This window comes from Scomber japonicus, chromosome 11 (genome assembly GCF_027409825.1).
Source record: "Scomber japonicus isolate fScoJap1 chromosome 11, fScoJap1.pri, whole genome shotgun sequence".
NCBI classification, from domain to species: Eukaryota; Metazoa; Chordata; class Actinopteri; order Scombriformes; family Scombridae; genus Scomber; species Scomber japonicus.
The window spans coordinates 16,251,086-16,268,161 of NC_070588.1; the positions used below are offsets into that span (position 1 = coordinate 16,251,086).

The window sequence follows — 17,076 nt, forward strand, 5'->3', positions numbered from 1 at the left end:
TTATGATCCTTTATTGAGCAAAAATGTCCAAAATGTGCTGGTTTCAGCTTCTAAATATGAGGATTTGATGCTTTTCTTTATCTTGCATGACCGTAAACTGAGTATCTTTGAGTTTTGGACGATTGGTCAGACCACATAAGACACCTGAAGATGTCACTTTTGGCTGTGAGCAGTTATTGCGTGATCACCACATTTGACCAAGTCTTTCATGATTTTCTTATATTTTATAGCCATAACAGTTGAAATAATCTGCATATTAATTGATAATGTTGAAGCCATAACTGAGATAAAAACAATCATGCATTTTTGGTGGATAAATGATATTTTCCCACCATCATTTTTGCAGTGGTTGTGAACAAAAAAATCAAAACTCAGTAGTTTAGACGCATTTATTTGACTCATACAAAACAGCAGTTTGCTATAAATAAATAAAAATATACAATAGATATCATATATGTTGTTGAGATGCAGTTTGTTTTGGTTGAAGACAGGCCGAGTTCAAAGTTGAAGAAGGCAATCTGCAGAGGAGAGAGGGAAAGACTACATTGACATGCCCATTATGAAACACACTCATAATACTTTTCACTATCAGTTCTCATAATTGAATGTGAATGATGAGCAACTTATTGTTTCAACTCTGAATGAATGAGAGGCAGTCGAGCCGCATGTGATCTTGGCATTTTGAGCGAACTGACAGTGCGCACTGGATATGACAGAGTCAGGGGGCGATGCCACAACACGAACCCTTTTTAACTTTCCATATTCTCTGGACAGTTGGAGAGAAAACAGGTTCCACATCTGTCTCATACGAGAGATATCAGAGACTTGGGGTGGGAGTGGGGGTGGAGGTTCATGTGTGAGAGTGAGAGTGAGTGTGTGGGAGAGAGGGAGAGGCAGAGGGGGGAGTGGGAGAGGCGCTCGAGGCTACTGGGTACTTGAGCCGCTATAATGGTGTCTCGTATGAGAAAACATCTGTGAATTTCCTCAGTGATCTACAACAAAGTATAACTCAGAGCAGTCACTCAGCAGACCTTTGAAGTTTCTGTCTGACAGAAAGCTGCCATTGTTCGCAGCCCCCAACACACAGAAACTCCAACTTTGGTCTCACTAATTTTCCCTGCAATGCGATACAACTCTTTTTTTCTCTCTTCCAAGCCTATGAAGCAGGGGATCGCTGCATATTCAAGAGCAAAGAGCAAAGCCTTGGCAATGTGCGGGTTGGCCTGGGGTCACATAAGGCGGGACAGGTCATTCTACCTTCTCTCAGCCCACCCTGGATGTGATAATCCAGCCTTAAAGAGGGAAAATCTCCCCCTCCATGATGATGTACATGGTTACAGCCTGCAGTGCTCTCCCATACAATAAAAAGACATCATCTTACATTCTCATCCTCTGATGCTATGGACAAAAAGATTGTCAAATATTTGTATTTTGTTAGCTTTTAAAATGACAAAATCTTTCAGCTTTAAACTCTTTTTCACTTCAGTGACTACTTTCTAGGTATCACTGCTCCAGATAGAATAAGCAAAAGACACAATACATGCTTTCTGCAGCTCTTGGCTCAACTAACTGTATCGCAGCTTGCAATGACATAATTGTGGGAGACCTATCAACACATTTTCATCCACATATGCTTCAACGTTATGCAATTAATTGTTAGTTCTCAGCTCCTTCAAAACATGACGACAATAGGAAAACAGGAGACTCCAAATCTTAGCAAAATGATGACTTCTTACCTAAAACATATCTGCGATGGAATTAGTCTGTTCAGGTTTGTCATTTTCTTTACACATTAAAACAAAGTTCCACATTGTAGTCTAAATAATCTATGTAAGTGATTTGGTATATTCAAATTAAAATGCTCACAAGTCTTTTCAGAATGTCAATGAAAATGTTAAGAAAGTGGTGGCAAATTTTCAACTGCTCTCCTCTGTTGACAAGGGAACATGTGAAGAATTAAAGTGTAGTTATACTCTGCAATATGACAGCGAGGGTCTACAACTACATAACTAAGATAAATGCCGGAGCTGTTGGGCAGATTTTAAAACAAGTTTGGCCGGACACTATGATATTTTGACCTCAAAAGGTTCCCGTTCCTCCTGGCAGTGGCAAAAAGACAAGCTTTCCGTTATGCATCCCAAACTGAAACAAGGCCGTGGTAATTCTCATACTGTTACCCGTCCAGCGTTTATTCAACGGCAGCTGGTCCCACCATCTGGGAAAGCAGTGCCCGGGCAAAACAAAACAGGTTACACCTTTGGCCATGCCAAGTCTGCTAGTGCCCCCTCAGTCTACAAACTGAGAGAGGCTAATCACAATTTCACGCTCTGATTTGTCAAATCCCATTCCAGCACCGGAGGCACCAAGAAAAACTTTTAAGTCAATAAATTTCATGGCGTACAGGATAACATATTGTTTCTATTGTTGTATGTAAGCCTTTTTCTAGTGCTATCCTTCTTTATACAGGGAAGCAAATGAATGGTTCTCTCTCTTTTGCAAATGAAAAAAAACAAAAAACATGCGATCACCGCCCAGATTAGCGAGAACAAACTCTTAACTCCTCATGCATGCATTTTATATTCATGCAAATGTTAACAACAAAACAGTGCAGAGGACACCCTCAACAAACTGCAGGTGTGAGGAAGCTGAAACAAAAGCCACAGTAACCCTAATGGCATCCCTTGTCATTAAGAGACCTTTGATGTATGTACTCAACAGCCTCTTTTATCTCCTTCTTCCTCTATGCCTCTTACTCTCTCTGTCTCTCCACCCGGCTCGACCAGTTTCTTTATTAATGCCGTCTTTAGGGAATGTTCTTCTGCTCAGAGCCCTCAACACACATCTGACATCTGGTTGACGCTTGCGTATTCTTTGGCACCAATCATTAGCCAGCAAAGAGCATCACAATGCTAAGTTTGTAGCTATTCTAGGCATGTTTGTCCCTTGTCCGATCTGCATTCACATTAAGTTTGTGGGAACAAAAACTATCCTTACCTACCGTTAATCTACACTGTGGTATGCAATCATAATATAGTCTGATATATTATAGCGTGCTGAAAATCAGACATCTGGATATCAAAAGCACGTAAACTGCATTAAAACAGTATTTGAAAAGGCTGCACATGAAATACTGGTATTCAAACTCTCCCTTTGAACTCAAAGGATATAGAAACAGGACAATGTTGGCCTAATCGTGTTCTCTCTTTGAAGTGAGACATCACTATTAGGTGAAAAGGTAAGTATGCTTCTTTAGAAAATAAAAAGCTTTTCATCATTTGTTAAGGCTGCAGCTCGAGCGATTTCCATAAAGGTGGTTTAAAACTTTGGATAACAGTGTTTGGGTCTGCCTCGGATACTGCTGTAATGAAAGTGTAGCATATGAAGCAAATAGCTAAAATGGCAAGAACAACACCAGCAGTAACGCTAGCCACATTAAAGGAGTCCTCTCTTGCGCGCCAGATGTTGTCAGATTTAATGAGGAAAAACAAGAGGGAGCTGGATTTACGAAGACGTATTAAAGAAAACACAGGTGTCGGGTCTTTTGTCGCTCGGCGTCCTACCTGCAAGACAACAAGTTGTCCAAGCAAAGACAGAAGCCTCAGTTCATCAGGTCAGAGCATCTTACACCAGAGTGACGACAGTATTTCATAACATTTGCCTTTTGCAACACATAATCAGCTAACCAAGGCAATTACGCACACACCTCCGCTCACCTCCTCTCATATGCTAAAGCAGGCAATCAGCCAGGGAGTTAATTTGGCAGAGAAAAACAGGGAAAGAAACACCCACTCTGGCACCATTTGTCACCACAGTCCAACCTTGTTATTCAAACTAGTGAGCCTATTTGAAATTCCTCTCCATGGTAAAACAGGGCCAAAATAATCAAGGGAGCATGATCACACTTAATTGATTCAGTGTACTTTTAAGATGCACTACAGGGTGCTGGGGTGACCTATTTCAGACTGCTCTTCAGAGGAACCAACTATCCCAGCAAGGGAGTAATGCACAACGAGGATTTTAATTATTGCAGGATCTGTGGCTACGACCGGAGGTAAAATGCTTCTGAACTAACTGTGACACCACATTATAACACTGCCAGTGGTCTGGGGTATTACTCTTTGATTTTTTTGTAGAGTTAAATATGACAATAAAATGAAAAGACTCTGACTTTATAATGGATGCAGTTTAATTACACAAGTTAATTTCATAAAAAAAACAGCTGATTTCTACTTTCTCATTTTTTAAGAAAAACAGCCACAGATTTTAAAGAAAAGAGAAAAAAAAGAAACCAAAACCACAAACATCTGCAAGAGTCACTGAAATAAAAATGGTATAAATAAAGATCGTTTTAAAATGTCTTCACATGAGGGATACTTATGTGTGTTACATCCTTTCAGGAGATGTGTAACAATTCAAATAATTTGGATTTCTACCACTTCAAGCATTGTGGCTGTTCAAAATAACAACAGCATGGTTATGGTTGGAAAATGACAGAGTGAAAACCACAGTGTTGTCACATGATAAACCACCTATCATCTTAAATTTCACTTGCACCATGTTTTAGTTACATAAAACTTAAAGCAGAGGCTTCCAAAGAAATGCCTTTTCATTTCTTTTACATGATAAAAAAGAAGAAATGGATAAGCAGTGATGTTGGGCGATAGGTCCGCCCTCAGTGTCTCAACCTGAGTTTGACCTCCAACAAAACTGAGCTCTGGGAGTTGATGATCACTTTGGACTTCTTTAAACCCACCAGGACTCCCGTGAACCTGAACCTGAACCGAAGTGAAGCTGGTCTCGCTATCTAGGCAGAGCTCTAATGTTTTCCCCGCTGAATATAAGGAGGATGAGATCCTCAGTCCTACCACCCTACTCTTCCTATTAAGATCAAAATCTCCTCTCAGGCCCTCGGGTGTCAACAAAGGGAGATGCAGTAAATGATATGCAAATTGAAAAGAAAAAAAAAAAGCTCTACAAATCAACTCGCCAGCCCTGCATTTCCGACACTTCACATCTTAAAAGAAAATTCTTGTATTTAGGGTGAAATTCAAAGTGAGGTCTAGCTCTGCTTCTGTGAGGCTATGTGTGGTGATTCCAGCACTCAGACAGCACAAAGCCTCTCTGACTACTGGCAGCTCGCTGTGGGAGAAGTCATACGGAGAGTTTGGAGTTTCAGAAGGATTTGTCTTTGGATTCATCTTAGACAACAGACATAACGCTTAGAAATAGGTAGATGTTTCAATGTCAGGTTAACGCCACTGAGTTTAAAAACACACTGCCTGCAAGAGAAGGGGCTACTTTGTTTTAGAGTAAAAGTAGTGTAATAATAATAGGTCAGTCAATGAACAGGAAATAATCATTGACAGTTTTAACAAGCAAGTAGTTTGCTAGCTTTTTTAGTCATTTATCGAGATAAAAACACCAAATATTTGCGGGATGAAGTTTAAAAATACAGGGTTGTGCTTGCTTTTATTTGGTTTATATCATTTTTAATATTATGCAATTTATGACTGAACAGAAACAGTTTGAAGGCATCACTATAATTTCAGGTATTTGTCATTTTAAACATTTCAGGGAGTTAGTCAATGCACTAATAAATAGATACATGGATCATGAGAGTGATCGTTAATCACAGCTCCAGCGTAGAGCTTCCACACCTGATATGATATTAAACCTCTGACTGGATGCTCCGTATTCATGTGTTTCGTTGTGACTTTGCAAAATGTTTCTTTATCTTTTTATTAATGAGACCTCCCCTCCCAGTGCATCACATGATGCTGTATTCTTTGTGTTATGTGTATTCATTTATTTATTGATGTAACATCTGTACCTTTTAACAGCAGTTTGTAAGCAGGCTACTAATTTATTATTCTTATGGAGTGCAAGATTTCAAAATCTGGAGAAGCATCGAGAAAAATGACAGACACCATAAAATATAACATTATATATAAATAAAACAATGTAACATTTTGCCAAATATGGAGGCACAATTGCATTAAATCAAATACAAGAATAGATAAAGCTTTAATTGTGTGCACCTGGAAGAAGCCCAGAGCCTCTCTTCTGACAAAATAAAACATCTATTATGAAGCATCATGTCTATAAAACTTGATCTGAAATGAGAAACCGTCGTGATTCATGACTGAAAATGGCACAGTGCTTATAGAAAACTGTTGGATTAACAGCTGAGGGCATCGCCTGTACAAGTTGCCTATTCTGTGCCACTGATACTGGCTGTACGTACCACTGCACATCCAACACTGAGCATGTTCTTTGGAGTGTCTGTCTACATGTCTGGTGCATCTGTCTTACCGGTTGACATGGTTGTAAGGCTCAGCTCTGACTGACGAGAGGCCCACTAGAAAGAGTGGGAGGGGGGTGCCGCCGCGTACTCTTCCTCAGGGATTGACTCCGCAGTTGACAGTAATTTGTAGTACTCATCTTCTCCATCCAGCACTTTGATTTGACTGTGATGTGAAAGAGGACAAGAAAGTGGTGAGAGGCTGGAGGAGAGTTTCTGGGATACAGAACAGTATTACAGAGTTTTCTTGATGTGAGAAACTAGACATTTTAGAATAAAAACATTTGCAGATACACCAGCAAGGCGTTCAGGCGTTTTTCTTAAGCATACTGATCTGAACCAGGGTGTCATTTATAGTACAAATACAAGTCAGACCTTCAACAATTAAAATTAGCATGCTGACAAAGCCTTAATATGTAACCCCCCCTCTAATGACGCAGAGCAACTGCTCATAAAAAGCCTGTTATTTTCGGCTCTCCATTTACATTATAAGAAAACAACTCCATTTCTGGATTCTCCTATTCCACAAAGGGCCTGCTCTGTTTAGAGTTGCTGTAAGTAGGAAAGCAGTTATTTACCCAAGTTTTCTCGGCTTCCTCTTGCTCCCCTGGTAATCTAGAGTTCTCTGAGGAAAGGGCCAAGAGCACACAGTCAAAAGATGAGCAGAGAGTCATTAATTTTTAATTCAAAGTGATTTTGTGTTGAATGCGAGCAGATGCTGATAATATCAGAAGTCACAGCATAATTTTTTCTGATCAAAGGGCTCAAGTGAGTCTGATGAAGCATGCATCTTGCTCAGCTTTGATAAACCACATCAATTATTCACCGTGAAGGCAGACATCCTGACATGAAAGCAACAGATAAAGAGCATAAGCACATGTTCAAGACAAGAGGCAGAGAAGCGTGGGGGTGGGGCTCCAGGGTCTGGCACAGGTAGGTTTAATTGTATTATCATGTGGAACCAAAGTCAGACAAAGGCCTTTATCGGCACTTTGAACTCACATTTAGCTGGTTGTAGTACAGGCTGTCTTCAGGGCTGTTGAGCAGTTTGGGCTGTTGGCCCCGCCGGCGAGGAGTTCTCTGCTGCAGCTTCATCACTGGACCTGCAACAGAGGAAAATGGAGGCAGTGATCCAACCAAGCAAAAACAACAAGAAGCACCACCATGATGTAGACAGTGATGACAGCAGCAGTGAACAGATTATGCCCCTGACTTCTGCACCCTTATGTACCACAGTGGCAGAAACACGTTTTAAATGTGCTTAGGTAACATTACGCAATTCCATATGTGAACTCACTCAATAACAGCTTAACATTACATAAACCCACACATATAAACCACATCTAATTATATCTCTTAGAGCAGGTGCACAGCAGCACACAGTTAAATTCACCAGATAGTTACAATGGTAGCATGCAGAGATCACTTTGCGGTTGGTGGGTAATCAAGTATTTTCACTACCTGTAATCAAAACAGCAAATAGAGTGACTCCTGTATGAATGAATTTACACACAAGCTCACAATCAGATCTTTGACTTCACACTAAAAACAATGCTAGAGGCAAGGGTAGAAAAAAACACCTTTTTCAAAAATGTTGGGAGGAGATCACTAATGCCATAATGAAAACCTTTGGAGTAGAAGTTGATTATTTTAGTAACAATATACGGCCTGGGAAACATTCAGGATAAGCTCATGCAAGTTTAGCAAAAATATACTGTAAACGCAGACACTGACAGCTATCTATTATTCATAGAATATGTAACATCCTGTAAAAACAGACGGGTTCCCATAAAATGTAAATCCATTATATATGTAACTGAAACTAAAAGGAAGAGTTCAACACTTATCTTGCCAAAGGTTTGGTTAGGAGATTGATAGCATTCTTATGTCTGTCCATTAAATATGATGCCAGAGCAAGGAAATGGTTAGCTTAGCATAAAGATGAGAAACACTGACAAACAGCTAACCTGGGGCTGTCCAAAGTTGTCTTATACGTATAAAACTCACTAATGATCACATCATATCTTCTTTGTTTAACCTGAGCTAATTATGAATATGATTTGCCTTTAGGTGACACGCTGATGATGTAACTGCATTGTAGCTGGTTGAAAAGAGGTCATTATTCAGACAAAATATCACCCAGTTTTCAACGAGATATCCACGTTGAAATCCTAGTTTGCACTCACTGTGAAATATCAAACTAGAGTCAGTTCAATTAAATCACAAACTTTATTATCCTGGTAGCATATTGGTTGGTTGGGACGCATAACAAATAACCACAGCATCTGCAGTTTGATTCCAACTGTGGACCTTTGTTGCATATCACAATTGTCTCTCTACCCGTTTCCTGTCTCTAAACACATTCAACTGTTAATGAGGTTACATGACATCTACATCTACAACCTTTTTCTGCCACTCTAATACAAAATAGTGGCTTAAATGAAATCTTTGGTGATCTGGGTGAAGTGAAGGCCATTAGCTGACCCATACAGAGTACATTTCTACCATTCAAACTTCAACAAGGACCTGATAAAAGTTGTACAGTGACTCAGCAGATCTATGGGGGCTATAGATGTTGATTTTCACCTTTGTGCTTCCTACTGCGGCCAATGATACAAATGTCAGATGTGGTGAATCTATTAAACAGATGAAGAAGTCGTTTGCACATTCAAATTGGCACAGACTGAATGACTTTGTCTCTGCTTTCTTCTACGGCTGCTTCTCTTTCAGCAGATGGCCGAATCTTTGACAGCATAGTAATTTTTTTCCTGATTGTTCAAAACTGAACTGAACAATGAATTATTCATTGCACCACAGAAAATGATATGTTATTGACGACTTACTAAAGATAATGAGCTATGTGATAATCTGATTATTCAAACGTAAGACAATTATGAAGTCTCTGTTCAATCCTCTACTACAGCACACTCTGGGTTTCAAAATTCATAAGATACAAAAGTGTGTTTTAAAGCCGAGAGACTTTTACAAGGAAGCATCTATATTTAATATCAGATAACGTTTCATCTTCTTTGCCGACGTTTCGGGTGAGACAGGACATTTCTTCATCATGTCTTGCTACCTCGGCTTCTCTACCTTGACTAAAGCTGCATTTGCTTTTTCCATCTTAACACTACTTTGTACTCACTTTGAACAGACCTCATCACATCTCAATCCTATACATCAAAGAGCACACATGCACGCACACACACCCCTCAACCCCACATCTTTCCTCGGCTTTCTTGATGTTGTAGCACAGGTTTACTAAAGTCACAGTTTGTAAATGCCCAGAAAGTCAGTTCCTGTCGGTCAACTTTTACCGTGAATCTTATCTGTCTCTGCCTCAGAGGTGCTAACCGTCCACTGTGCGATTCCTTGTTATCCTTGACTATTTAAGGATATTTGGATAGATCTTATGTACTGCAAAAACACAGCTGTGTGTAAACAACTAGCTTGGTTTGACTGCGTGAGAAGCACTTATGTATGAATATTATGGGCTAAACTGTAGGATATAAAGAGTTACTGTATCTGCAGTAACAGATAGAAATAAACTAGCACAAATAGATATTTACAGGTACACCTTAAATTCCACTAACACAATGTACATATGTAGGACATTGTTCTGCTAATGATGCTGAAATGGGTTTGATAAGCAAATTTCTTATTCCCCTGAAATTGCATCAAAGCACTCAATCACAAATTAGGAATCCTGATGGCCTTGAACACAATTGAATCATTTTGTAGAAACAGACCACGTCGTCTGTTTATGTTTTGTTTGTCTTAAATAAAGCAACATATAAAAAAGTGACGTACTGGCTCTCAACTGCAATGAGCATGATTCCCTCCAATTCCTTATGCTGTAGATCCTCCACCGCAGCTAAAAGATTAGATCTGTTGATGATGAAGATTTTATTCAATTGCATTTGAAAGGTTCCAATTTTCAAATTGGATGTGCTGCACTGTAAACCCTAATTTATATAATGAACTGTGTCTTAACAGGCTATAGCAACTGAAAGTTACTACTAACTGATGACAACTATTGCCTTTAAATTTACTCAGCTGTAGCTAATGTTAATTGTGTGAACAGTATCAAAGAAATATAGGCTACTGCCCAGATAATATGCTGGTGTGTGTCCACTTTCAGTTTCAGACAGGTGAATCAGATTGTCCCATCAGTCTGACATCATGTAAACATGAGGTAGCTAGCAGCTACAGTGCAGAGCTGTTGGTATTAAGCTTTGTTTATGCCTCAGCAGATGAAGCTTAGCCAGGAGGAGTACAAACAAAATATTCTGTGAAGAACCATAAAATCAGCGAGTGTCACCAGAACAACTTCATAGCCCAAACATGGCTGTACACTCCTGTTACACAGCTTCTCAGTGCTGAGGAGGAAATGTTGTGTTTATGGCTAATAAACATAAAAAAGAGATGGAGATGGTAGCTATCTCGTTCTATGAATGTAAGGTTGTATGACAGTCCCTGTGGTCTCTTAATGAAGGGTCATACAGATGTTTGTTCTTGCTCAGATCGTCTACCTGTGAACTTGTACCATATACCATCTTGAAATGAGCAGCTCTATGCAGGCAGTGGGCGCCTTGTTTTAAAGTTGGGTGGTGCACGACCATGCATCAACTTACAGAGCCTACGCACTTATCATAAATAAAGCGCAATGGTGGAGCATTAACTTTAAGGCGTTAGGGGTCGGCTGTCTGATAATTTACCATCAACTTATTATTATTACCATAACTGAACAACTATGCAGCTGTTATGAGTAAATATAAATGGACTATTTCATGTCATGATTATGTTCAATTATTGATCGATGTCAAGTATACCACTAATATAATATATTATACTAATAGTTTGGTCCAGAGTGAAATATCTCAACAACTATTGGTTGGTTTGCCATTCATGTTCTCCAGAGGATGAATCTGAACTTTTTATTTAGTGATCAATACCAAAAACATTTGAATGCTAACATGGTAAATATTACACCTTCTAAACATCAACATGTTATCATTGTGAGGATATCAGCATGCCAATGTGACTGTAAACTCTTGTTTTTATATAGAAAAGCAGACAAGTTTTCTTCTCTCTGACTCACTGGTTTTTAAAAAAAGAAGCCCAGTAGGTCCTCAACATCAGTCAGCAGCTTTATTTCATCTGATTCTGTTCATGAAGAAAACAACATGGCAGGCACAATCATTTGTGCTTAAATCTATGAACACCACAAATACAGTACACAAATCTTGTGGTTTAGTCTATAAAAAGTAATTGCCATTTATTTAAATTGCAATATTGGTTAGGGAAATCATGATTAGATATTTTCCTAAACGTGTTCAGCCTTGAACGGTTAGTTGGCTCTTCCTCCTGCTGGATCGACCGCTGCAGATCAGGACTCCAAAACACGGCACACCGGGGTTCAACATCACCATTTATCCATCCTGACCTGCAGCGATTAGAGCGTGTAGCAGATCAGAGGATGGGTCAGGCTTCCCATCTATGTGCCTCTGTTTGGGAAATCACTGCCATTTGATCCAGGCCAGCCCCTGAGGAATGCTGCTCCCGCAGATATATTACAGGCAGGGAAGCTGCCAAACTGGCTTCTGGCATGGGAGCCTTGCTTGGACACGGCAGGCAGAGCTGGGAAGGGGTCAGACAGTGGCTCACACCGGGGGTTTGCTAAATGATCGTGGGTAACGTCTGCTGTTTGGGGTGGGAAGGAATAATGGTCGACTGGGAATACAGCAGGCAGTGCGGTTCATACAATATTGATTTCTCCCTATCAAAAGAAAGCCAAGCAGAGTTTGCTCTTCTTGGTGAGAGACTTACATATTGTACATGTTTGCTTCTTGAGATAAAAAAAAGAAGCTTGAATTCTTTTTAAGATAGGTATTTCTTTCATTTTCAAAGAGCAGCAGATGACTCGTATTACATCTCTAAATACCACTTTGAAATCCCTTGAAAATCTGAATGCGCCTCAGAAACAACATAAAAGAGCTGCTAAAAGCGATTTTTAGTGGAATAAATTAGAGATGTATCGATTTACTTCCTAAATCACGTACTGCAATCACCTGACTTCTCCCAGACCACAGTGAACCACTTGGGCTTTGTTTATTCAGATGGAGGGAGCTGAGGCACCAAAAGGCATGGATTATAAGGAAAAATCATCAGCAGGGGCCTTTGATGTCTAAATGAGGCATGTGCAACCCAGACCCCTCTCTTTACCTCACAACCGCCTCTTCGCACACACACGCACACATACACATATAAAACCAGACACATGCATACAAACGTGCGCGTACACACACACACACACAAATACAGACATTATTCTTTGGTTGCAAAGACCCCAAACAGATATCTGAAGTTGAAGAGGATTTCCAGAACTTTTCAGGACTCCTGAGATTTATTACCATCCTCATCATTTCAGACATCATAGTTAAATAGTAACTCATGTGCTCTCCATTATAAGACAAAGATAATGCTGGAAAAAAAGAGTAGTTCCTGCATCTGTTTTCAATAATGCAAGCAGAGGATGTTTTTACTTACAAGCAATTTTTCACACTGAAATCAATCATTTCCCCTGACAGCAGATTTGGAACTTTGACTCCTAAAGAAATGTTTGCGTGGAGGAAAAAAAATATCTGAACTCTGTGGAAGTCAATCATCTGTCAGAGACATAATACGCGTTATGTATAACTGTGATCCAGCAGGATGAGCAAAAAGTAAGTAGAGAGGAGGGATCCATGAATGACAAGAAAACCAGGCCAAAAATAGATTAAATATGCTAATGAAGGGCATTAAGCTTTTCCCTCCTGATTGGTAGGATGCTGGTACTTCTATTGAATAAAATATGGTTCATTTAAATACATTAAACTGCATTTTGTCAACAACAATAACAAACTAATAAGGTTTGCTGCTTGGGAAAAACTTTGTTAAACTACATCAAATGACTCAATCCACATGTGCACATTACAGAGAACTTGGAGCATCATATTGCACCTTGATTTTATGTGTCTGGAGAGATTATTCTGTTGGAATTGTGATGATGAGTAGTTTGGAAGTACATCCTGTTAACTACTCCCACTGACATTAAGAGGATTACGTAGGTAGCGTCAGACAGAGGCAACTCCTTCCGTTAAGTTGAGTCTTTCCTATCCCTTCCAAATCTCTGCTGCCGCTACGCCGAGCCTGTAATTTGCCTAAAACTGAAGGCATCCGGTTGAGACAGCAATATGTGGAGACAGACAGATAAATCAAAAGGCTGAGAGACAGCGAGAGGGAGGGAGAGTATTTGTCTAGAGAACATGGAGAGGGTGGATCATTTGTCTGGCAGATGCATGTTGATATGGTGATGCTGCTGCTGCTGCTGCTGTGGTGGCGGTAGTGGTGGTGGTGGTGGTGGTGGTGATGATGATGGTGGTGGAGGTTTGTGGAGCAGCACCTGGTAGTTGCAAACCTTGTGGGAGGACATGTGGGAAGACATTTAAGAGCTGAGGGAGGGATCGAGCGGAGAGGAAAGTGTGATGTACTGGTGAGTGTGGGTTTGACCTCAGTGTGGGTAAAAACTGCGTCCACATTTCCAATGAGCTCTCCCAGCTGTAGCTATAAAGCGTAAGGGGAGAGAAAGACCCAGGGTGACAAACAAAATCAATTCTTATTGACTGTACCATGTTAGGCACTGAGGGGATGTAACTAGAACCAATAAGTCAACATTAACTTCAACTATTCTCCGTAACCTTTTCATTTTTCTCTTTCTTCTTCCTCGCCTCATCCCTTCAAACGACCAGGTTAACTCTCTTCCAAGGCGCAGAGGTAATTGGTCTCTGTGTTGTGGCTCCACTTTATCACTGTCTCTCTCTTGACATGTATGTTTACCACAACTATAATCTTCAAAAAGCCTGTTAACATAAGTAGCTCAGCTTTCATAAACCACAAAGTCAGCTCTGACTGATCCTCGGCACCATCCTGTTTACCACGCTGAGGAGCATAAGCAGCACTCTGATCATATCTGCTGCATGCGAGCAAAGTCTTTCTTTCTGCAACACGCCTCTGTGACTCATTTCCAAACATGTTGTATTAATATTCATGCTTGGGAGACAGGTGACGAGAGGTGACATCGTCTTCAGTGTGTAGCTTACATGACTATACTGTGTATATGTAACTTTTTCCCTGACAAAACATGGGAAATCAAAGGTTGCCGCTGCCGACATTTGAGAGTGCCTGGAGTACAAAGTGCTTTAATGTTCTGTTCCCACCATAAAATGCAGCACTGCGGGTATTTGGCTAAAGAGTGAGAATAGTCGCCTGGCCTGGTGTCAGATATACAGTGAAACAGACATCTCCCCATATCATCTCTCTAACTGGTCTGCTTTGTTTCATACATGAAAGAGAAACTGAGCTAAGCGAGTCATTTGTAACACTAAGCTTAGTTAAATCACTTAGAAAAGACCCAACGTCCGTCAAACACATTAAGAGGTTCCAGGTCACGCCCCAGTGTTTTGGCATTAATGGGAGCAGGGTGTAGAGAGTGTGCGAGTGTGCATGTGTCTGGAGGGGTGGGGTAATTTGATTTCCATGGCTAATTTTCTGTTTTTCTCCACTGGTGTCCTGAAACACTCCAGGGCGAGCTCCAGCCCGAGAGAACCGATGCGATCACCAGAGGCGACAGCAGGATGAGACACAGGAAGAAGCCCGGTCTCCAAACATCTGGCAGGGCAAGGCTTCCATGACTCGCTCAACCTCAGGATGAAAAAAAAAAAGGCCCTCAGATCTGCAGGGATCAAAGTGTGCCCTGGGTGCCTGAGCCACCGTGGCCTCCCTCAACATATTCAAATGGGGTTTCCTGAAAGCAGTCGGAGCCACAAGCAGAACATAAACGAGGCAGGAAAAGAGGAGACGATGAATACCTGAAAATTTGTGTGCGCTCTATACAAAATAACTAAAACGTTAGCGAAGCCCACGGTGAAAGCAGGAGAGGATTTTTTTTTTTTGTCAGGTATTTAAATAGAATACAACTGAACTGTCAGCTATAAAATGTTATTCATGTGCCAAAGGCTGATTTATTCAGCATGGTGACCTTTCAGTTTACCTCATAATAAGAAGTGTTTGACTTGCTGCAATAAATGACGCCAATGAGACTGAATTAGAAAAGTTTCAGGTTGCATTAGTGGTTTCCAACCTATAAGATCCCTGCAAAAATCTCCTCCATACCCAGTAATTAAAGTCCTTAAAGTCTCATTTTCTTGAAAAAAAAAGTTGATTTCTATTGGAAACAGATTGAAATTCTTTCTAATTCTCAACAGAAATGACTTGATGGGATAGAGATTTTTAACACTGACAATCAGTGGGTTACAAGGCCCTATTTCATCAGCTGTTGTTTTTTTTTTGTCTAACAGTGAATACTTTCACTCCTTCAGGCCTGAAATGTGCAATGAAACAAGCTGGGTAGCAGAATTGCTCATAATCAATAGCAATGACCTGTACAGAGGTGTGGTAAGAACACATTGCTTCATTTTAAGGAGTCACAAACCAAAAAGGTTGAGAAGCAGTGCATTAGGTGATACTAAACAAAGTACTACAGATCATTGCTCATAAGCTATATTTTAATATAATTGAACACTGAATAATCAAACTAATTTAAAAGTGAAAACATGTGTCCTATGTGCAAAAGAATGTGTTTGGCACATCAAATGAAACAGCCTACATACTTTTAGGGTTTCAGGCTGCAAAGAAACAATAAAAACCAGGAAATAATTCAGCTGTGAACGCAAAGCTCTGTGTTAGAATATGTGACGCAGGACAAAACACACATTTGGGCAAAATGCCCTTGTACTGCAATGTTTCCCTCCATAATCACTCTGACATTATAAATCAAACACTGCCTCCCTTCAGCAGCAGTGATGCCTGGGAGCGGGGGTCACCTGTATGCAGCATTACCGAATTAGCCGCTATCTAACCCAGACCTGCTGTGGCGTGCTGACACTAATCCTGGGCCCGCTGGAGAGCCCTGTCTGTGTTACATTATCATGTCTAATCCCCATAATCTCTCAGCCACGCCGCTAAATGCTATTCCACCTCCATCTCTTACCTCATACCTCTCTTATAACATTAATGAAGGGCCAGGCCCCCATTACCCAGACTACCCTAGCGGTGGGCTGGGTGACGGCCGTAATCGGTGGCCCCCTGCACAGCCACCCACTCAGCCTTCCAGGCAGCCGGAATTAATGTAATTCATCGCCTGGGGCAAAAAGCAAACCAAACATATGTTCAACAAATCAGGGTTTGTGTATTTTCTTGTCACCGTTACTGTGCAGGTCTATTAAGAGTCATTGATGAGATCCTTAGTGAAGGGCTCGCCATGCGGGAGAACGAAAGCTTTGAAGTGCTCATGCCATTTCAAAAGCCCCCCCACTTGCCATGAGACGTTTATGATGAGCTGACCTGGGTTATTAAAATACCGCAGAAATGATCACCCATAATGCTTCTCTCTTTTCGCTGTCAACAAAGAATGGCAGCAGAGGATTGGCTGGGATGAAAGGTTGAAAGGGGTCCCGTATTAAAAATGGCACTTTATCCATTAAAGCAGGATTTTTGCTGTCTCTTTGTGTAATTACCTGCACCCGCCAGCTCTGTGCTCGGGCTTACCTTGTTTACACTGCATGTCTCGCAGCCTAGCTGTCTCCCTGCAAGGCTTCGTTACACTGTCTTCTGCTCTCCCTTTGTCTCTCTTGATGTCTTTCACTTGTCTGTCTCGGCTGTCGGGGCCAACCTTG

General features: G+C 40.7%; 1 protein-coding gene across 1 annotated transcript in view; it reads right to left on the bottom strand.

Annotated features, from left to right (window-relative positions):
- Window positions 1-379: 379 nt before the first annotated feature.
- The window catches only part of myo3b (myosin IIIB), a 59,737-nt gene continuing 43,040 nt past the window's right edge, over window positions 380-17,076 (bottom strand). The window contains exons 32-36 of the mRNA XM_053328430.1: window positions 16,949-17,072; window positions 7,304-7,404; window positions 6,880-6,926; window positions 6,313-6,467; window positions 380-518 (exon numbers count right to left, since the gene is read on the bottom strand). Of these exons, the coding sequence (XP_053184405.1) occupies window positions 6,359-6,467; window positions 6,880-6,926; window positions 7,304-7,404; window positions 16,949-17,072 (381 nt within the window). The 3' untranslated portion in view covers window positions 380-518; window positions 6,313-6,358. The remainder of the gene's footprint in view (window positions 519-6,312; window positions 6,468-6,879; window positions 6,927-7,303; window positions 7,405-16,948; window positions 17,073-17,076) is intronic.